Source organism: Tursiops truncatus, chromosome 1 (genome assembly GCF_011762595.2).
Source record: "Tursiops truncatus isolate mTurTru1 chromosome 1, mTurTru1.mat.Y, whole genome shotgun sequence".
NCBI lineage: Eukaryota > Metazoa > Chordata > Mammalia > Artiodactyla > Delphinidae > Tursiops > Tursiops truncatus.
This window is the reverse complement of record NC_047034.1, coordinates 89,187,169-89,210,694: the sequence shown is the minus strand read 5'-3', so window position 1 is coordinate 89,210,694 and position 23,526 is coordinate 89,187,169. Positions and strand designations below refer to the sequence as shown.

Genomic DNA, 23,526 nt, shown 5'->3' with positions numbered 1-23,526 from the left:
GTGAAGGAGGAACTGGCCTTTGCTAGGAGCATTGATAATTCACCCACAGAAGAGGACAGAAAGCATCCTCTACGGGCAAGATGCGGGAAGGTGGGCGCCTGAGGAAGCTCTCCTCTGACTGTGTCTGTTTTCTCGGTGGAATAGGAAGCAAGATCACCAGTTGAGAGGGAGAATGAAGATGCAGGTTCAAGAAGAAAAGGTACCAGACAGGCATCTGGGAGAGTCAGAAATTGGATGGTCTAGGGCAGTTTTCAAATTGGTCTCAGTACCCCTTTACACTCCTAAAAAATTAATGAGTAAGAATCCTCAGCAGCTTTTCTTTATAGGGGTTATATCTACCAACACCTAATATACTAGAATTCTAAAATGAGAAATCTTTAAAACATACACAAACACACAATCACAGGTCAGCAGCATGTAGCTTTGGGAAAACTCCACTATACGCTCGTGGGAAAGGAAGAGTGAGAAAAGGCAAACAGTGTCTTAATAATATTTTTAAAAGAATGTGCGACCCTAGGGAACCCCTAAAAGCATTTTAGGGACTATCAGAGGCCCCCAGATCACACTTTAAGAATGTCTGGTCTAGAGACAGGTACTCAGATGGCTGGGTTGCCTGAGGCGCCCACCTGAGGTTAGGGATCGTGAATTTAAAGTGAGAGCACTCAGGTGGTATGGGTTTTCCTCCGCCCGTCAGGTTCAGCAGCTGAACTGCAGGCAGGGAGTAAGTAGAGAGTTGGATTTAACCAGGGTTATATTTTACCCAAATGAGTATCACCAACCAAGAGAAGCTAAGGAAGTAACTATAATGACTGTGGTATTTAAGCTGAGTAGGAGGGAAATGAAGACACGAAGGCAGTGAAGAGGTGGTGGGACCAACAGTTCAAAAGATTGTTGAATTTTAGGTATTAGTAGAATAATCCAGAAAGGAAGGATTAGTAAGAGAGTAGGATGCTTGAAACAGAATACGGAAGGTAACTAGTAACAACTTCAAACTCAACATCCAAAACTGATGGTGCCCCTTCCCTTTGACATCTGTACCTCCTCTCTATTCCCCTAGTCACCCAAGCCTGAAACCTGAGGCTCATCCTAGATACTTTCCACTAGTTCTGCACCTAAGAGGTCCCAAAGTCTGGTGCATTACAGCTCTTCATTCTCTCTCATCTTTCTCATTCCTTCCTATGCTTCCACTCCCACCCCTTCTCTGGCCTCGCATCCACTGGCCTCCTCCTCCCCTAACCGAGCTTCAGCAGGAGTCTTTCTCATGCCCAGCTCCACCCCATCCAATTCATCCTTCACTCTGCTGTCGCTGAACTTTCCACAGTAAACTCTGATCACGTGATTCTCATCCCTCCATCCAAGCAGTAACTGTAACCACAGAGGTGGGGGCATAAAACAGGCAGATATAGGCTGTCACCATGAACATGCGGTCCATCAGGGTATGAAAAGGAGGTAACGCCACAGTGTCATGAGATGATACAGGGAAGAGGATACGAAAAAAGGCAACGAAGGAGAAAACTCTAAAATTCTTAAGGTATGTTTAAAGAGAAGCCAGCAAAGGAAGCTGAGAAGGAATACAAAAGGTACAAGAGGGACTTCCTGGTGGTCCAGTGATTAAGAATCCGCCTTCCAATGCAGGGGGATGCGGGGTCGATCCCTGGTTGGGGAATTAAGATCCCACAGGCCGCAGGACAACTAAGCCAGCGTGCCGCTACTACTGAGCCCGCATGCCACAACAAAGATCCCACGTGCTGCAACTAAGACCCCACGCAGCCAAATAAATAAATAAATAAATATTTAAAAGGTACGAGAGAACCAGGAGAGTATAGTGTGATGACAGTTAAGAGTTTCAGGACGGAAGGAAAAGTCAATAATGTAAATTGCCACTGTGAGTTTAAGAAAAATAATCTAAAAAGAGTACATTGTATTTGAAAGTTAGGAAATCAGTGGTGATCTAGACTAGATCAAGCCTATCTGCATTACAAACATGATGTAATTTTCCCCATCTTAAAAAAAAAGGCACTTGCTCATTTTGTTCACTCTGACAACCATGGGATTGCACCTCACCAATTAAGTTTCAGCACTTCAATCCTTTACCCCAGGCTCTGGTTCCTGGAGAGCCCAGGTTAAGCCATCAAGTATGCAGACAGAACAAGTGCTTAAGATGCCTGAGCTACTTCACAGGAAAAGATCTTGATCGGTGTCAAGTTTAAATTTATGCTGGCCAAGAGAATAATCCAACAAATGGCAAAAAGGTTACTGACTCCTGAGAAGAAAGGTTAAATAATGACATTATTTTCTGAACTGACTGGCTAAAAATATAACTGGCACACCACTCTTTTTGGACAATGACAGCCTTTTTTCTCTCTTCTGTATAACCCAGTAATCTTCACACAGCAGTACCTGGGGCGGGGGTGGGGGGAGGGGGGAGGATGCAGACACGCATTTGGGAAGCACACCTTAATGCTAAAACTCATATAATAATAGTTTTAAAATAATGTACAGTTATGTATAGCAGAAATAAAGCTCTCTTTAACTTTAAGAAGTAGTAACAGCAATGAAAACCCAACTGTGTGTTAGGAGCTTGGAAGGAAATCCTGGGAACAAAAGTGATGAATTCTTTTAGAAATGCTGCATCACCAACACATGGTGCTCCGCGGAAAATACGCATTAAATATATTTCATTTATATTTTCTTATATACATACATATTTTTCCCACACATATACATATATACCAGTGTGCCATATGACAAAATTTGTCTAAATCTTAAAAGAGTTCTTATAATCGGTATTAAATAAAAATTCTGTATGATAAGAAAACCCTCTTGATCTCTTTTCCCCTACTAGCCACTACCCCATTTATCTGCTCTCTCCACAGCAAAATCACCCCCTAACACATGTCTATACTCGTGGTCTAGATCCTCTCCCATTCGCCCATCACACACCAAATCTGTTTTTGCCAAGGTCACCAAAGAACTTCATATTGCTTAATACAATATTCTATCTTCAATCTTTTTCCACTTGAAGAGCAGCATTTGACGTGTCTAATCACTCCTTCTAGAAACACTTTATTCACCCGGTTTGCTAGAACCATACTCTGTTGACTTCTCTCCTTCCCCGTGGCCATTCCCTCCCAACTCCTTACAGGTTCCCATCTCTCTACCCTTGACACGTGGGCAGGCCCCATGGCTCACGCGTCTGATCTTTTCTTCCTACACTACTCCCTAGGTGATATCATCCAGTGCTGAGATTTTAAATACCACCTACACCCTGATGACTGCAAACCTTTCCTCTCCCATCTCCAATTTCTCCAGCTGCCTGCTCAGCATCTAGATGCCTGCTGGGCATTTCAGACATAACTAGCTCCAGACTGTCCTCCCCCTCTCCCTACCCCCAACCCCCAAAGCTCTTCTTCCTCCCATCTTCTCCATCTCAGTAAATGGCAACTCCATCAGTTCAATTCCTCAGGCCAGAAACCCTGGATTCATTCCTGGCTCCTCTCTTCTTCTCATACTGCTCATCTGATTCCATCAATAAACCCTGGCTGGCTTTATCTTCAAAATATACCTGGGGTTGGGTTCCTTCTCACCACCTGCCCTGCTATCACTCTGGTCAGAGCCGCCATCACCACTTGCCCGAATGATGGCCTTAGCCTGACTCTTCCATCCTGGCTGCTCTGTGGTCTATTCTCAACATAGCAGCCAGAGTGACCCTGTTGAAAAGGTAAGTCAAGCCACGTGATTCCTATTTCACCCAGGGTGAACGTCCTTACAATGGCCCACAAGTCCTAAAAATCTGGCCCCCATTTTCCCTCTCACCTCATCCCTACGACCCCTTCCCACACTCACTGTCCTCCAGCCCACTGGCCTCTGGCTGTTCCTTCAGTTTACCCACCATTTAATTACCTCAAGACCTTGGTGTTCCCTCTGCCAGGAATTTTCTTCTTCCAAACATCCACATTCCTGCCTCCTCTCACTCCCTTCAGGTCCTGCTCAATTGGCATCTCCTGAGAGAAGCCTTTCTTGACTACCTTCCATAAAATCAAATCACATTTCCCTCTAGTCCCTTACCCAGGTCCATCTCTCTTCACAGCACATCACATTCTACAGCCATTTATTTATTTATTGTCCCCCACTAAAATATAAGTCCTTTTAGGGCAGGGACTCCATTGAGTTTGTTTACTGCTCCATGCCAGTGCCTACAACAGTGCCTGACACATAGTAGGAACAAACATTTGTTCAAGGAACCCTTGAAACCTGAATAAGTCATTTTAAGAAAATTCAAAGTTTACCTACATGGTACATAGTGGTCAGTAAATTTATCAAATGTGTTATTCCCATCCTATGACATAATATAAAGCAAAATTTAAAATTACAAAATAGTAAGATTAAGCTAATTTCATTGATGATACATCCATGGTTAATTATAGGCATTTATGGAAAACTTCTTAACCACCAAAAGTGACATCAAGCCCACAACCCACAGTCTTCCACGTTGCACCCCCAGTACAACCAGCACAGGGAGGCTCTTCTCTTCCAATGTCATGTATGTGCTTGGTATCCTAGCTAGAACACTGTTTTAGATGAAAAATAAATCTGTCTACTATACACAGAGACCAGATTTCACGGATTGTGTGGATTTTCATGGATCATCTGGGTTTTATTTCATTTTTTTCTTTATAATAAAAGGAATATGTTAAATGTGTAACTAAATGTGATTAGTGTTTACCACCTTAACTGATAAAAACAAATCTAAATCAGGGTTACAAAAAAAAGGACCTATTTTGAACTAAAGAAGATTGTCCTCTTACCAACATAGCAAGACCCAAAAAAAGGCTGATGTTCAAAAAGAACAATTACTAAGTAAGAGAATCGGGGTCCCATTTCTAATTTTATTTTGGAGGACAATTGATTAACTTAAGACTCCAAGATTCAAACCTAAAATTGTTTAATTATTTGCAGGGTTATTATTTTTTAATACAAACAAGGCAGAAGGCTAACAGAGTGGAATAAATCCCACTCATTGGAGGTACACACTCTTATTAAAAGAGGCTATTCATAGCCTCTTTCTGAAAACTTAAAAACAATAAGACATCTATACGCTAAAATTTTTTGTGTGAACATCTGTTCATAACAGTCTCAAATACCACAAAACTCTGAAGTGAGAGCCTCCAGTTTTTTCCTGGCTCAGAAGATCAGGTGCTAAAAGGAAATCGTTTATTTCAAGTTATTATCTTCAACAGAACCTAAGCTGGATGGACAGAATGAGTCGTCGACATGGGAAAAGCCACACATACTAGTAATGACAGCTCTAAATTCAGAAGAGTAAAGTCTGCTGGGGCGTATGTCAGGGTTTCACTGGGTTATTAGGTTATTCACTATATAGTATGGATAGAGCTCATGGCACAGAAACCTTATAACCAGAAGCAGCCAGAACCTTCACCAAGAAAGATATGAGTAGTCAGAGGCAGAAATAGAGATGTCAGCCCAAAGGAACTTGTAGACCTTGCAACCGTTTTAAAATTTTGATTATAACCTATTACTCTTAATGTGACAATAGCAGAAAAAAAATGTCTTAAGTAATTATGCTAATAGTGAACACCTATTAAGTGCATAGTATCTGCTGGTCACTGTAGGCATGTTAAATACATCAATGAAGTATTTAATGAAAGCATGCACTAAATCTCATTTAAGGATTTAAGGACAACCTCTATAATACAAGCTCACCTGTCCAGCACTCAGCTGTTCAGAAACCTTCTCTCTCTGCAATGTGGCCAAGAATCAAGAAGGCAACAAAAAGAGACATCACCATATTCAGGTACTAACTTTCCACGGTTCACCTGTGGGAGAAGCCCGCACTCGCAGAAAATTACTGCATTGAATTTGGAACCAGAAAGCTTAGGGTTAAGAGCCCAAAAGCACAACAGCCTAAGAAGGTCAATTCAGCTGTTTAGTTCATTATAACCTGGTGGCTTATATGATAGAGCAGTGTAATAATTCCTTTAGGGCAAGGATCCTGAGGTGTTCATTGTGGTACTCCCAGTAGGGAATAGAGTTCTTAGAGCAGCATATGTGCTCAATTTTCATTAATGATACTTATAATGACAATCCTTTGTCAACAAAATGATTAAATTACATCTACTATATTCTACAAGGGGAAGAAAGAGCAAAAAAAATTTGAAAAAAATTTCATCCATTGTTACAATTCAAGTAAAGGTTAGAAGCTTGAAATAGGGAGATGCTCAGCTGTCCAGAATACTTCATTATTGAGAACAACTTACTGAACAGCCCCTAGGGGTTCCGGGCAACTGAAGTTTCAGGACACGAGCACAGTACTGTACTCCCTGCTGGTGGGCCAAGGCATCCTGAGGCCGTAGGCCAGGTGGAAAATGGGTATCTGCAGACTGGATAATCACCTGCAGCTTCCTACAGAACTCTGTTGAGAGCGGCAACTCCCAGCTTAATGGAAATGTCTGTTAAACCCTTGGGCAGGATATCCTGAATTGGGACAACACTTAAGTGGTCCGTAGAGTTAGCAGTCACCACCCAGGCTCATGGCAGAGTACGAAATAAATTATCTCACTTCTAAAACCATATGGCTCTCACCACTTAACAAGCCTGTTCTTTCTTGGGGACCACTAATCAGCAGGTTGAAGGTAGACAGGCAACGGATGCAGAATTTGAGGTGCAGAGAGGCCCTGATGAAACGCTGACATCAAGAAGAGAGGAATGTGTGTGCCCTAACTTTAGAAACATAGTTATTCGTTATATAAAGTCAGTTCCGCTGTAAAAGGCACTGTTCTGGTTGCTAAATAGCTGAGGCTCTGTATCATTCAGGATTAGTGGTAAAGTGTGTCATGGAAGGGACTGTTTCCTCTCCCTTGTAAGTTGAAAGTGGTTTTTTACATTCTGAAAGAGAAAACAGATGTATTGACTTGTGTTTAACAGCTTTCTGCATGCAAACTTTCTGACGGGACCAAGAAACTACCATTCCACTGAGTTGAGACTTTTGAGTTTACTCTAGGGTGCACACAGCCTTCCGGAGTTGCATTTTTTTAACCCCTCAAAGAGGCACCTCCAGGAAAGGCTCCAGACACAGGAGCCAAGAGTGCACCACACCACCTGAGCAACCACCAAATGAAGGAAAGCGGAATCTGGAGCGAAACTTCTCGTTTCCTGTCGCTGCTGGGAGAGACTAGACTTGCTCCTTCTCACGTGGCTTAAGCCTAGCTATAAACCCAACCATGTAGCTTGCCAGCTGGCCACAAGCTCAGGGGGCTTTCGGGGCAGCCGCCTTGTTGTGCTCCCTTTTCCGCCCTTTGGTCAGTGTCATTCCTGTACAGATAACGGTACCGGAACGCCCTCCACTTCCTAGAGTCCTCTTTATGTCATGGTTCCGCTTTCAAGAAAACATGGGGACGAAACGCAAAGCAAAAGAACAGACTAAAGGCAAAATTATCCCCATCAGCTCCTTTCATGCCTCTCCATCGTTACTATAAAAGAGCTGGATCAAATTCCTTTCGTTGCCTCCCGCCACACACACGCGCGCGCACACACACACACACACACACACACAGGTAGGTGCAGGGCACCCTAAAACAGCTTGTTCCCGCCTCACAGAAAGCCCTTACGAAATCCTCATACCGTCTCAGGACGCAGGGCCCTAGCCTTCAGCTAAAGAGCTAAACCATCTCAAGCCAAGGTACAAGAAGCCGAAGTGGTCCGCAAAGCAGAAGGCTGCGAGGCAGGGGAAACCGAACGCACCTAGATGTTTGCATTTACACAAAGAAATTACCCGGCTGATTAATGCGATTTGCCGGCTGGAGGCGGAGGCGCCCGCGCCGGCCTCCTTACCTGGGACATCTGCGGCCTCAGGTTGATCTCCTTCAGGTTGATGGAGTGCGCCCGGAGGTTGTTGAGCAGCTGGCAGAGCAAGACTCCATCGCGGAGGGTCTGAGCCAGGTCGAACACCTGCGCCGAGTCCCAGGTCACCCGGTGGTTGGCGGGCAGCACCTTGCAGTGGATGAGCCACAGCGCGCACTGCTTCCACGGCTCCATGCCCGACGGCTCCGGGACGCTGCCGGGCAGGGGCAGGCGGCGAGGATGCAGCGGCGGCCGCCGCGGTTCCTCCGCCTCCCCGACGCCAGCCGCGGTCGGCCCGTTTCCTGCAACTGTACGACTGTGCGAGAGAGCAGGAGCCGCGGCAGGCGGACGGGGTGCCCCGCGCGGGTCTTGGTTCCGGTCTCGGCCCGGGTCCACCGCCGCCCGACCGCCGCTGCAAGCGAGTCCCGCGCGCTCTTCGTGCGCCCCGGCCGGCTCGGCGGCGGCGACCGAGCACAGGCTTCCTACTCGCGAGCCCGGCGCCGGGCGACTGAGCATGCCCAGCGCGCCGGCCAGTCTCGCTGCCGTCTGCGAATCCCCAGAGGCGCGGGTGGGAGAGCGCGCGCCGCCCTGGCCTGGGGTCGGCGGCCCGGGCGGGGAAGGGGAGGGGAGGGGAGGGGAGAGGGGCGGTGGCGGCCAAGGGGATCCCAGGGCCCCCGCCTACCACGAGCCCTCAGGTTGGCGGAGCTCACCCAGCTCCAGGCGCCCGGGGATCTTCTCTCCGGACGCCTCCCCGGTTTGGGGAGAGCGCGTCTGAACAATGTAGTCCGGTGGGGGCTCCTGTTAGGACCTCCTAAACGGCAATGACAGTTTTTAAAGGGCCCGAGAGGTGCCAAGGATTAATTGGGGCATCCGTACTCCCCAGAGAAATGGAAAGAAAAAAAAAGGCAAAGGGCATGTTGAGAACGCAACGCTTAAAGTTACAGATATTTTTACCCCCTCACCCCCTTCCACCTTCTAAATTCTCTTCCCACAGATAGTTCCTGTTCCTCCAAGTTAGTTGCTCGTAAAGATGTTTTGGCACCTTAAAGTGAGTGTGTGGAGACGCCTGCTGAAACCCTTCCCCGCCCCCCCCCCCCCACAAGCCTATTTCGACGCGAGGTGTTTTTCACTTAGAGATAGTTTCCTTCTGCCCTCTCAGGCTCGGAACTGTTCGGCGTCGCAGTCCGAGCCCTTCAGCTGACAGCCCAAAAACCTGCCGGGGAGAAATAGGCCTGTGAAACGCCCACGGAGCCACGGCGGCCACACTGCGCATGCGCCGGCGACGGGTCCGGGTTTGAGCGCAATTAATCTCAGTCCTCAGCTGCACCGGTTGCGCTAAGCTTTGGGACCCTTAGTGGAACATGACCCCAGAACTCTAGTGCTGGCTGAGCAGCGCATTCTCATTTCTTAAATTTGGGGGGGGACTCCTAACTGCCCCTTTTACTCCCACTGCCCCTCAAAACCAAAAATAGTGTTTAAATTATTTATCGCAAAATATTGCCACATTGAACTCTTGCTGCTCTCTGTAAATGTGGTCCTGGGTCACCGTTTAGAGATATATTCTTTTAAATTTTGAAAATAAAAATAAAATATGAAATCACTTGGGATTTTAGATCATTTTTTATTGTACTATAACATTACTGTAGCTCAAATTTTCTATTGTGAACCATATTAATCTTATAAGCAGGTCAAAATGTTATTTTTAAAAGTATATCTGATCTGTTAAGCACAGAGGCTGCGTCCTTTCCCACTAGCCTGTGACAAGCTAACACACTGTGTACAGTGAGCATTAAACAATAAATCAGCCTGAGGATTTCCTTTCCTCACGCTGATCCTTCCCCACCAACTTCCTCGTGTTCAAACCAGATTGCATCAATGGTACAATGTTTCCTAACCTGTAATTTTGGCAAATAAATCATACAAAACTTTTTTGCTGTACACCTGAAACAAGCAGCATTGTAAGTCAACTATACTCCAATATAAAATAAAAATTAAATTTAAAAAATAAAATAAACTTTACATATGATCTTTAGAAACAAAATCTAACACAACTGAATCACTATGTAATACAAGGTCCTGTATAAAGAGAAATCAAATTAGCAAAGAAGTTTCATAAAAAAGGAAGGAATAGTCAACAAAAATATAAATTTTGTTTCAGGTAGCATCAGATCACCTTTGGGGGTTGTAGGACACTTCCAAAGCCCAAATGATATATATCAGGAGGCAGATCTGGGTTTAGAGTCTGAGCATGGCAAGTTTCTAGCAACATGACCTGGGGAAAATGATCTAATTCCTCTAACCTTCAGTTTCCACATATGTAAAATGGGAAAAATAATATTCACCTCATAGTGTTGGTGTGAGGATCAAATGATACAGTGCCTTGCTATTCAAGATGCAGTTTATGGACTGACAGCATCACCCAGGAGCTTGTTAGAAATGTAGACTCTTGGGTCCTACCTCCACACTGAATGAATCAAAACCTACATTTTAAAAAGATCCCCAGGTGACATATATTTACACTAAAGTCTGAGAAGCACTGATATAATGCCAGGATATGCGATGCCTATCACTTAGTGAGAACTCTATAAACATTAATCAATAGCTTTTAGTTCACAAAAAGGCAGCAATGACCTACTAAATTCTATTTAACTTTTTATAATTTATATATATTACATATGACATATAATATATACATTAAAAATACAACTTCAAAACATAATATCTCTCAAGTACAGTAAGCCAGAGAGTGGAGAGAAGGGCAACAGGAAAATATAAGGAAGGCCTAGAAGAGAAGGAGGCTGGTGGAAGTGCAGGCATCTTCAAGTAAACAAGGAGCTCAGTGGCAAAAGTTGAGTCATGTGCAAGACAGTGTCAGAAATTCATATGAGAACAAAAATGGCCATGGGCTTTTTTGAGCTGTCATCTGTGGTCCTTCCCTTAAAACCTTACAACTTAATGACAATGATAAGTTGAGTGATAGGGTACTAAGTTCTGTCAGTGGTACCTCCTTGTCATTCCAGGGCCCCAGTGTTCCAATGAAAGCCATTCTTGCACACATGACATGAGACTCAGGACACAGTGGTCCCACTGCCCTGCAGGCCTATGTGAGCACCTGAAGCACATCCACACTCTACCATTTCCTGAATGCCAAGCCCTCTATTGAGCGCTTCACGTATATTATCTGCAAGTTAGAGGAAATCACCACCACCACCACCATAGATGAAGAACCAAGATCAAAGGCATTGATCACCTTGCTCCCGGTTACAAAGCTCAGTAACAGCCTGAGTTGCATTGGCCTCCACAGCTATGCTGTTTCTGTTCGAAACTGCTGCCCATCGTAATAATTACCTTAGCAAGTTTAATTACTGGTTGAAATGTCTTTCTCCCTGCTAGACTGAAACACCTTGAAGGCAGGAGCAATAACTTATTCATCTTCAAATTCCCAGAACCAGCCCTGGTGCTTGGTACACCACAAGCACTCAGTAAATATTAGTCGAGGGAGTAAATGAATGAACAAATGAGCTATGTTGCCTGCTTTTACTCCTTCGGTTCTCTCTTCCTGGTAGAGCAAAAAGATCAGGAATTATTCACACCGGTATTTATTTCACCAGGTATCAGGGCCCCATGAAAGGAAGGTCCGTTGCTTCCTGTGTGTCTCGTTAGCATTTCTGGACCCTCCAGCATAGCAGGCAACCTGCTCCTCTCCAGCATGGCTCTGCGGTTTGGATCATTGCCTCCGCCCTACACTTTATACAAAAGGGAAATGTGATGAGTGGCATCCCGACTTGCAGGAAAGACAATAAATGATGGATGTCACATTCTAGGTCTCTTTCCATGTTCAAAATTACACCATAATCAGAAAAGTAAGGATTAGAAAATTCACTAGATTATGCCTCAGTCCTAATGTACCAAATGACTGAAGTAAAGCTGGTGAGCGCCACGTAAATCCACTGTTCGCTAGAATCTGTGTTGTCGCTCAGTCCTTACTATTTTTTCTTCTTATTCTTTCAACTCCTAAGTTTAGAAAAGCACTAAGATTTATCTACCACCAAGAAATTGAGAAACCCAAATTTCTTATTCCTTATTTATTTCTTAATTTATGACACAAAAGAGGTACATCATTTTGAAGCATATTGAAGATAAATCAGTATAGGAAAGAATTAAAAACACAAAAAAATAAATATTGTATACTGCAAACTGAAATCCACTTCTCCGTCTGTTAGGTTAATTTTCTTCAACTACAATCAAATGTTGGTTGGTTTCACATAAACATTAGGGATGCAGGCTTTAAGTTTCTAGTAATTTGATACTGCTTTAAATGTGAGAGAGTGGCATTGACATATATACACTACCAAATATAAAATAGCTAGTGGGAAGCAGCCGCATAGCACAGGCAGATCAGCTAGGTGCTTTGTGACCTAGAGGGGTGGGATAGGGAAGGAGGGAGGGAGACGCAAGAGGGAGGGGATATGCGGATATATGTATACATATAGCTGATTCACTTTGTTATACAGCAGAAACTAACACAACATTGTAAAGCAATCATACTCCAATAAAGATGTTTTAAAAAATAAAAACTGATGCAACAAAAATGAATAAATAAATAAATACCACAAAGCCGTTGTGAAGACAGAATGGGGGTAGATTGGGATTTCTATAACAATCATTCTTTTAATAAATGTTCCCAATTCAGTGTGAACTTAAAGATTTTTAGGTACAACTGAGCAGGATCTTTTTAGGATCTCAGGATATTTTTTCTCTTCTGACCTGTTTAAGTCCTGATAGTAATAAGAACAACAACAATGAAAATAATGTCCCTTTTCAAGATGTCACTTAGAATCTAACAAAATAAATTTACGAGAAATAATTTATGACACAAACAGCTTCCAAAGAAGCAGCTTACAAAGGGCCATAAGAACATGACCCTAAGTCTTTTTGTTACAAGGGATGGACTAATTAGGTAACTAATGTGCAAATAAATGAAAATACAACTGTTCCCCCTTTCTCTGCGGGACACACACACACACACACACAAAATGAGGCTCCAAAGGTTTAATTCACCAAGTTAATTGCACCTCAGCTGGGTCTTCTCAGAATCTGGTTCAATTAAACATGCTGTACCCCTCAAGCTCTGCTTAGACATTCATCCATTGTTAAACATTAGCTGTGACTCAGGTACACATTATGTTTTAAAGATGACTGAGAAGGTCGAACTTACAGGGAAAAGCTAAATAGTTATGTATTCCTGTGAGTAACTAAAGGTCTTAATCTAATTTGGGAAACATTTCAATTTCATTTGCATGTTGATATAAACAAACTGTCAAAGAGAGAGCTCTTCACACCGCGATGGTGAATATTAAAATCCAATGTAAGGAAACTTTTGTGGGAAGTCCTTGGAGCTCCTGTTTCCAAATTCTATGCATATCTCAATCATTATACTAAGTTCCTTGCAGAATAATTATCTTTGTCTGACACCACAACTACCACCATCTTCCCTGTACCCGCACCATGACCCTCCTGTGAGCTCCTTGGGAACAGGGATTGTATTTAATTCATGTCACATCTCCAATGTCTAGCACCTAGTAGGGGATAGAGGGAGGGAGGGAAGAAAGGAGGGAGAGAGGGAGAGAGGGAGGGAGGGATGAATGAGATGAAGAAGATGCAAATCATACAATGATAGTGATGCTGGGAGAGGAGCGCAGCAAGGCTAAAGTTCCCTTTACCATTTCCACATTTCACCCAGATTTATTCCTGCCGCCAACAATGTCCTTAGGAAAATAAAGCAATTCTGCAGGACTGATTGGCTTTATCCATGTGAAGAGAGTACAGAAGTATTAAAAAGCCCCCTGGTTTTTGTTTAAATTTTCTTTAACAATTGAAATCCATTATCACACAACTGAAAACTCCCTGGAAAAGTTAACGTTTAGTTAAATTCATACCTCATGCCTGAGAGCAGATAACAACAGCTATTATTTACTGAGATATTATGAGCACTGACAGCTAGCTATTGAACATTCTGTGCATTGTTTTGTTTGATTCTCAACGTCTCTGAGGTAAGTACAATTATTTACCTCATTTCAGGGATGAGGAAACTCAGGCTAAGAAAGCTCAACTATTTTTCCTAAATGCAAGCAGCCAGTAAGTGGCAGAACCAGCATTGGAGCCCAAGCACCCTAATGCCAAGATCCACACGTGATCGACACATCCACACATGATGCCATTCTGCCTACCTGGAGATTTATCCAGAGAGATTCCCAAGAGCAGACTGCAATGAGATGGCTTTATACATAACCAACTTTAGATGCTCCACACCTGTGCAAACTCATGACTAAAGTACAGTTTTAATATTTACATAAATGACATTCCCCCCCCCTACTGCTATTCAGCTATCAGGAAAAGAATCTAAGTCTGTTTGGTAAAGGAATGTTATTTTAAATCTTTGTTTTTATTCTTAAATATTCTATTTTTTTATTTTTAAAATGTTAAGCATTCCATTTATTCTTTTCTACTATAACCCTTTTGTTTTATTTTGTTGTGTTTTGTTATGCTTCAGACTAACATCAGGTTTTGAAACACTGTGGTTTAGAAAACCTGTAGGTATCTTTTTTGATCATCAGACTCATTTTGACAAGACGGGAGTGATTTAATAAAGAGGTTAACCAGCTTTTCTGGGAACTGACATGAGAATGCTAAAAAGCACCAAAATAGGGACTTTCCTGGTGGCGCAGTGGTTAAGAATCCGCCTGCCAGTGTAGGTGGCGCAGTGGTTAAGAATCCGCCTGCCAGTGCCTCCAGCCCTTGTCCCGGAAGATCCCACATGCCGCGGAGCAACTAAGCCCCTGCGCCACAACTATTGCAGCCTGCGTGCCTAGAGCCCGTGTTCCACAACAAAGAGAAGCCACCGCAATGAGAAGCCCGCGCACCATAACAAAGAGTAGCCCCCGCGCGCCGCAACTAGAGAAAGCCGGCACACAGACACGAAGAGACCCAACGTAGCCAATAAATAAATGAATAAATAAATTTATTAAAAAAATAAAAAGCACCAAAATGGAAACCTAACTGCCTTATTAACTTCACACATGTGCACACACAGACATTCTCACATTCATGTATTTGTAGACAGTTTACGTTCCATTCTGTAATCGTGGCATTAGGTTACCTATAAAATCATAATCTGGTTTTTATTGCCCAAACACAAAAGGGAGACACCGGCAGCACTAAAAGAACACCATATCTGATCAGAATGAAAACACAATAATTACTTCTGTTTCAAACTGTTTGGTTTGTTGCTGGCTATAACTTTTAAGTTGTTCTTACAGAAAGTTCCTAGATTTAGGAAATAACTCATGTGTTCTGCTAACTTTGTTTTCACCCCTCGCTGACATATTTCAGGAATTAAAATTCAGGGCTGTTTAGATCAGAGCATAGTGTTGAAAGAACAGTAATAATTCAGATTATTTTAAAGAGAGAAGAGGATGAAATTGGTAGACCTGAAGAAAATAGGACAAGTACTTTTTTGTATATTTTAAATGTCATTACAATATAGGAAGAACAATCATTTCCAAAAAAAGGGTGGAGGGGGGATTACTGTCCATTACCAAAAAACAAAAACAAAAACCCTGCCAATATATCAAATCTGATTTTCCTACCACATTTAATAAATATTTAGCACTTTCTAAGTGCAAAAACACTCTTTTGAATTTTATGTGAGAATACAGAATAAAAGTGACACAGGGTTCCATACTAAATCTCTGTGAAAATTTAGTTAACACTACAAGGCAAGGATATTATAGTTGGCACAGAGACCCCAGATTTTTCTGTGCAGTGCTGTTTTCATATTTAATATCAACTGCTTATAGTGGTTGAAACTAGAGTAAACTTATGAACACGTACCGAGCTAGGATTGCTAGATAAACCAAACACAGAATACATTTTTCTTGAGGTCTGCCGTAGGCCTAGAAGAGCAGCCAGCTAAATGAAGTCTATTATCTTCTAGAATCCTGCTATCTCCACCTTTATGTCCCTTTCCCTCTGTCTACTTAATCACTCTAAGTAACAGGAACCAGGAATAACTTCTGGGGTGCCCCCAGGCCCAAAAATGTTGACACCTGCAATTCGATGAAGCAAAAAGAGTTGATGGCATTAATTAAAAACTCGGAAGTGTTGAAAATCCTGACTAATCAAGGTAATTCACAACAAACCCCCCTCCTCCTGTATCAGCACTCATCTCCCAAGCTACCCTGCTTCAGCACTAAATGGTTCAGATTTCTCATAATACAATGGGAGAGGGGCGGGTGCTGGCCACTGGGGAAGATGAGTGATCAATACCAGCACAAGGGCTATGGTCTCCCAACCTCTCTCCATCACACTGATGAGGAATTGAGTTACTTGAATCAAAGTGAATGAGATTTTGCTGCTCGCTGCCTATCAGTGCCTTTCATTTTGATCTTTTATTTGAAAGTGCCTGGGAAGATGTGGTCACTGGCTGAAATTTCTCTTTCTAGCTGCGTGCTGTGATCTGTATGTGGATGCTGGATGACTGTGACCCTGCACCTCCACTGAAGCTACCAGTTCAATTTTTAGGAAAAGGAAGAGGAGTCATTCTGCTGACCCAAAGCCAGTGGGTCTCCAGCACTGGAATGAGGATGAACAGAAAGGTCTTTCCTCACTACCACATCCGGTTTAGACATTTTATGGCAGATATCTGCCTCATAATTGCTTTTTCATTCTCATTACATCTCTCACATTCAGAGATTAAAAGTTCTTTAGCAACTCCTTTTAGAGTATATACGAAAGTGGCAATAGTTTCTTTATAGATTAAAAAGTGTTTACCTCTGAAGAGCCAGAAACTAGTATCAGTGAAGAAAGACTCATGTATCTCTTACATAATAATCTAATTATTTTTGAAATCAGATTTAACTACCCTTTTTCACTTCCCTGCATTTAAAGATAGAGATAATATTTTGCTGCTTGCGAAAACAGATTCAAAGGAGATATAGGTTTAAAGATATTGTCTATGTTTGATCTGTCTTTCCCTCTAGTTTTTCTACCTGGAAGTTCTCCACAGTATTCTCAGACTCTGCAGATAAACTGGAGAAGCCCCTAGCCCTGAATTCCACTTCTTCAAAGGATCTTTCAGGAATGAGCTAAGCAATGGTCCATTTGCAGCTGGATTTAAATCTAAACTGGCATCTCATTCAAGTTACACACCGTGGCAAACCAGAGCAGTTGTTCAATTAGCGTTGCCTGTGGACTCAGTTCCTACAGCTATATAAGCCTTGCTATGCTTCGTGGCCACAAAATGTGGCTCTAACCTAAGCCAGATCTGTAGCCTATGCATATGATGAGTGGGTGGGAGGGTTCAGTTAGGCTGAGGCATCTTTCTCTGCCCGCATCAGACTCTGGTAAGCCCAGGTAAAGGCTGCCTCCTCAGAGGACCCGCCCTGGTAATCAGTGACAACCTCATCCTTGCCTCACCACCACCACCATTCACCCATCCCCACCAGTGTCATTTCTACCTTGTCTTGTGGTTGGTTTTAAGAGGAGTCCTTAAGGAAATACAGTGTCTAGTTCATCTGGGAATTCCCAAGAACCCACTAAATATTTATTGAATGAATGAACAAGTGAATAAGTGGTCTCGGACCTATTATTATAGACAGTTCTACCTCTAGTCTTAAGCTACAAAAAGTTTTCATGTTATTTCCAGCGTTCTTGTGCATATTTAACCTTCTGTTGCCTAGATTTTACATTATTGAAACAGTTTTCTCTAAAAAATTTGGAGAAGAGTGTAAGAAGAAGTCTAGAAGGAGTAAAGTGAAGGTTTAGGGGGTAGTACTGGCTGAAGATAGAGGACAAATATAGCTCAGAAATGGCATGATTCATCCAATTAAAAAACAAAATTACTCCAAAAGTGCTAAAGAAGATAAACTACCTAGTGCAATTGTGGTGGTAAATGTTATCTATTTAGTTATTAATAAGCAATTACTATAAACAAAAATGTCATTAAAATAAAAATATGCTTATAGAAGTCTCAGAATTCTTTTTCAATAAGCCTAAATCATACTTCATTCTAGAAGGGGTAGTTTGTTTGTTTTTCAAAGCGATTTTCTCCATAATGGCTGAACTATACATGATTTGTGTGAGAGAAATAAGCTCTTCCAGCTGTTGAAAATTAGCTTAGTCGCCAGTCTAGTGAGACCGTCCATGAAATACCCTGATTATTGACAATTTGTTATCTCTGAGCTCTTTAAATTAAATATGGTTGCAGTTCATTCCAAGAAGAGGTCAAATCACTTAGCAGAGCATAAAGAAGAGAGGATGTGTCAGTACTACTCTTAATCAAATTCTTTCACTTTTTAAATTCTTTTTATTCTTGGTGTTGGTTGCCTAAATTCACCTTCAGGGTTATAAATGGTCATTGGCCATTTATCAGAACAGGAGTCCTTCTTGAAGGGTGCAGGATTCTGGGTTGTTTTTTTTTAAATAAATTTATTTATTTGTTTTTGACTGTGTTGGGTCTTCGTTGCTGCGCACGGGATTCCTCTAGTTGTGGCGAGCGGGGGCTACTCTTCGTCATGGTGCACGGGCTTCTCATTGCAGTGGCTTCTCTTGTTGCGGAGCATGGGCTGTAGGCCCGTGGGCTTCAGTAGTTGCGGCATGCAGGGCTCAGTAGTTGTGGCACACGGGCTTAGTTGCTCTGCGGCATGTGGGATCTTCCCAGACCAGGGCTCAAACCCGTGTCCCCTGCATTGGCAGACAGATTCTTAACCACTGCGCTACCAGGGAGGTCTCAGGATTCTGTTACTTTAAACATATACTGGGCCTCTGATTTTGAGCCATGAACTGAACTACATGTTTTACACATCTTATTTCACTTACAGTAGATCTGTGGAGAAGATGTTGTGTCCCAATTTTACAGGTCAGGAAAAAGGTTCAGAGAGAGCAATGTTGACAATAGCCTGACTATAAAAAACAAGATTCCTGAATCTCACCTCAAACCACTAAATCAGAATTTATGGGGCATATCTAGGAATCTATTGAATCCGAATTTCTGCATTTTTTACTAGTGCTCCAGGGTGATGATGATGACCATTTATTATGAAAATTTTCAAACCTATATAGAAGTAGAAAGAACTTTTACTAAACCCCCGTGTACTCATCACCAGTTTCAACAGTTATCAACCAAAGGAGTATCTTTTCAGTTGTTCAGATTTTGCTCTGTGATGCTATAATTTCTATGTCTATTGAATGAAATATCCAGGTGATTCTTTAAAATAATAAAATTTGAGAACCTGTGGGGTTTCCTGACTTTCTCATTGTCACTTAGCCGGGGAGCAGCTGAGCTGGGAAGCAAATCCAAAATACGCAGCTCCAAATAGGGTTTGCTTTCCATTAAACCATAGCTGTGTTCATCAAGTCCAGAAATATTTATTGAGCTCCTTTATATTCATACGGCACCAGGCTGAGGACTAAAACGTGTATAAAGAAATAAATGTATAGTATTGTTTTTTTAACGTGTATAACGGAGAAGATGAAATAGACAAATTTAATAGCTAAATATTTCAAAATGTCCTGTGACCAGAAAAGCAGCATAGATAATAAGCCTATTCATGAATCAGAAAGTGGAAGATCAAAGAAGAATGAAACCATTTAAAAGTCTTTATAGAAGAGGTTAAGACTTGACTTAAACCCTCAGCAAGAAAAGACTTCACAACTGAAGAGTAATATGAGCAAAAACATAGTATTCAAAACAAACAAATTATTTCTGGAGGACTAAGGAAAAAGAAAAGGGGCTGGCTGGACCAGAGGGATCATATCAGGAGGCAGTACTGGATTGTCTGAGGGGCCAGATCTTGGAGGTTCTCAAAGGCAAGATAGAATAGGGGGAACAAGAAGACACTGGGAATTTTTGAATAGGAGAGAAATATGGTCAAAGTGGGAATTCAGGAAGAAAACTCTGGCCGCAGTATGTTTGGAAAAGATAAACTGTGGAATCTGGGTGACCAGACAAGAACTTATTGCACTGAATTGGGCATAAGATGAAAAGAATCAAGACTTGAGAGTGGCTGTGGAGCATTTTATAGAGTCAGCTGAACTTGGTGGGGACAACATGAAGGGAAGAGTTAAGAAGGATTCTGAGGTTTCGTAACTGGGTAGTTAGAAGAACTGAGGAATATCAAAATGAGTTTTACTGAAGACATCAGAAGATAGGAGATTAGTGTTTGGGTGAGAATTAGGATGGGAATATTATGGTTGAGAGTCATCAGCATAGGGAATAGTTGAAACAGAGATAGATAGGAAATCAAGGGAACGGCTCACTGGAAACTTATAATGGGATTCAGGAGACTGCTCACACTGAGGGAAGGAGAGAAAAAGAAAAGCTAGAGAAGAAATCGTTAGTGGCACTATGGACGTCCCAGTGGGGCTGTCACTGAATTACCGTAATCCAGGTCAGTGTCCACTGAAGGACTACTTCAACATTAGTTCCTGTGAGGTTGCCCATTATAAAACTGCCCCTGACTGGTGCTAAGTGAGTAGAAAGCCCTGCTGTATAGCTTCTGTAGTGACTTCCAGATAATCAGTTAGGGCCAACCCTCATTCAATAGATCTGACTTACAGAGCATTCAAAATGTCGTTTAAATTTTGGACTGTAGAAGATAAAAGAAATTAGCAAAAAATAATCGAAGCAGCTCAATGGTAAACTATACATGTTTCAGAAAATATTCACTTAGGCCTATTCCATAGGTGTCTTACAGGTGTGGTCTTGTTGAGCCGTAATCCCTCCTCCCCCACAATGAGGAGATCTACAATAGAGGTAGCATTTCAATTCTGCTTTAGGAGTTTATTTTACTTATCTGAGTCCATTTGTTCCCCTTCTAGGATTCCAAATTGGTCTGTGACAATTAAGTCATTTATTAAGTAAGTATTTATTGATCATCTATCTTTTCTAATGCTGGAGATTCCATGGTAAATGAGACAGACAAAATCTTTATCTTCATGGAGTTTACAGTCTCCCTCTGACTTTGCTCAATGACTAATGATCTACGAGTATACTCATCCAGAATAAAGCAGACTTCCTAACTGTATCAATTGCATGTGCTTTTGCTGCCTTTGCCTTTTGGGCTATGCATATATTTGAACTCTGATTTCACATTTGAACTCAAAGCTGTACTTTCTCCTCTACCTGCTAAGAACAGCATCAGACCTTCTGATTGTGAAGGCGTCCACATTCAGTTAAATTGCCACAGGGCCAGTGACATATCCCCAGTCCCCTGAATAGCCTCTCTTTCTGCTAATACCAAAGACACTGACTACTCCTGATCCCCCATTGCTATTACACCTCAGTGTTCAACCCTCATTCCCAAGTCCTCGTGACCCTTGTAGTTCTAATGCTGTCCCCTGCTGAAACAAATAGTCTTACCCTGTGAGGCCTCAGTACGGTGCTACTAGGAAGAGTGACACCTGCCACCAAGAAACAGTCTTCCCCCATTTGTACCTCTCTCTAAACCCTTGGCAAATTCTGAGCCCGTAAAAGAAAATTTAAAATCAATGATTCTGACTACAAGCAGCACAAAAAATACTTTACTTCTTTCTTTCCTCCAATATCCAAGTTGCACTGTATCTCAGAGATCAAGATAGAAGAGAATTTCAAGAAGGATGGGGTGACAGACTCAGAGAACTGGGCCCAATTTTGGCAGGGCTCTCTGGTGCCATCTTGCACTTTCCCACCCATGTATTAGAAGCAAGAGCAAATCACTTTATAGGCTCTTTTAAAAAACCAAACAAGTTTTGTCACTTTTAATTAAATGGATTGTATTTAACCAGGAAAATTACTTGTTTCAAGAAAAATGCAGTACTTAAAAGGATATCTACTTAGCAGATAAAAACTACTGTATATAAAATAAACAACAAGTTCCTACTGTATAGCACGGGGAATTATATTCAATATCTTGTAATAAAATATAATGGAAAAGAATCTGAAAAAGAATATATACATATTCTTATTCACATATACATATGTGAAGCACTTGCTGTATACCAGCAACTAACACAACATCGTAAATCAACTATATTTCAATTAAAAACATAATTTTTTTAAAAAAAGGATATCTACCCAGCCTTGCTAATACATTAAAAGAGAATGTTTCACTTTAGTGAGAATACATTTTTAATCATATCCTTTTAGAAACAAGCATTTCTATTTTTTCCTAATCATATATGAGCTAATATTTTCACCTCTCATTTAGGAAGCTTCCCTGCTTAAGTTATCCAGACAACTTTTATATTATTTTCTTCTAAATGACATTGATTATAAAATTATAAAGAATTTTTCTAATTAACACATGGTAAATTAAATCAATCCTGAAAAAATTTTCTGAAAAAAAGCGTATTATTTTATGCTACAAAAATAACAGGACCAAAATCCAAGTTAAATAATTCTCAAATGAATTGTTTCAAAAGGAACATATTTCCTCTTAAGATGCACCCATGAAAAGTAAATTGTTTGCTTTGCTGAGGCTCCCAAGGGAAAAGGACTGTCCACAGACATGAGGTTTATCATTGGAAAGAAATGCTGTTCTACATTTGAAGCTTTGTTCTTTTTCTAAGTTTGGAGGAGGCTCAGAAGCTTAAATCTTTTATTAAAAATTTATATGGCAATTGTTACTACCTTATTTCAGTTTTCTTTTTCTCTTATCTTTCATGAATTTTGTATGATGAGGAAACAACCCCTCTGCTATTAAAAAATGCTTTTAACAAGAGAGCGATGTTATCAGCTACAAGAGGAAGGGATCAAATGATAGATTTAATTTCAGTGTAGAAAGGAGAGTTTCCCTCAATGGTCAAGAAAAGAAATACATTTAAAAACACACAATCAAATTTGTAGTTCTCATGGCTTTACAACAATTAGGCTCCCATGAAATTCTCACATGAAAACATGAATATGTTTTCATGTGAGAATTTATAAAGTTCACAGCGTGAGGTAAAAAAGGTTTTTCCTTCCCATAAAGAAAAATCAGTGCCCAAATTCCCATCAACACACGCTAAATGAAAACTTTCATGTTAATATGGACTATCTTATCTTGATTTATTTTAGCATAGAACTTGTAACTTCAATTAAATATGGAATACATATTAAATTATGAAGTGTTTTAAACCCTGAGGCTTCTATGTAGAAGTAATAAATTAATCCTGTAGAGCCACATTACACATTGCTATCCTCTGACTCTATCTCAAAAGAGAAAATGTATCAGAAATTCAACAGAGGGTTATAAAGAATTATCAGGATATAGAGAAAATCATTCATTAGCATACTCTCTAAATAAAAGTGAATGTTTTTACAGTTTCTAGGTGAATAACTATCAATTCTTAATAAAATAACTACCAATTCTTAATAAAACTGCATGCATAATATCTGAATCTCTGGAAATGAAAAGAAAAATGCTCTTCCTTCAAAATAAACTGGTTTCAATCAATATCCATCCAAATCTGCTAACTTCTGAGAACAAACTTTAACACAGCTGACATCCTTTCTCTACATTAGGAGAAACTGTAAGCTCAGAATCATCATCTGCACCCTTCTTCTGCCTTCCCCACCAAGAAATGATCTGGTAAGTTTCTCCCAAAGTGACTCCTCTTCTCAGCTTCCCATTTCAGTCACATAGCTGA

General features: G+C 41.3%; 1 protein-coding gene across 7 annotated transcripts in view; it reads right to left on the bottom strand.

Annotated features, from left to right (window-relative positions):
- VAV3 (vav guanine nucleotide exchange factor 3) overlaps positions 1-8,527 on the bottom strand; it is a 400,412-nt gene extending 391,885 nt beyond the window's left edge. For 3 of the 7 annotated variants that reach the window (XM_073810192.1, XM_073810193.1, XM_073810194.1), the window contains exon 1: positions 7,852-8,527. In XM_073810192.1, the coding sequence (XP_073666293.1) occupies positions 7,852-8,376 (525 nt within the window). In that variant the 5' untranslated portion in view covers positions 8,377-8,527. The remainder of the gene's footprint in view (positions 1-7,851) is intronic. The other 4 variants (XM_033862682.2, XM_033862681.2, XM_019919347.3 and 1 more) reach the window with 4 other exon arrangements.
- Between the last annotated feature and the right edge of the window lie 14,999 nt (positions 8,528-23,526).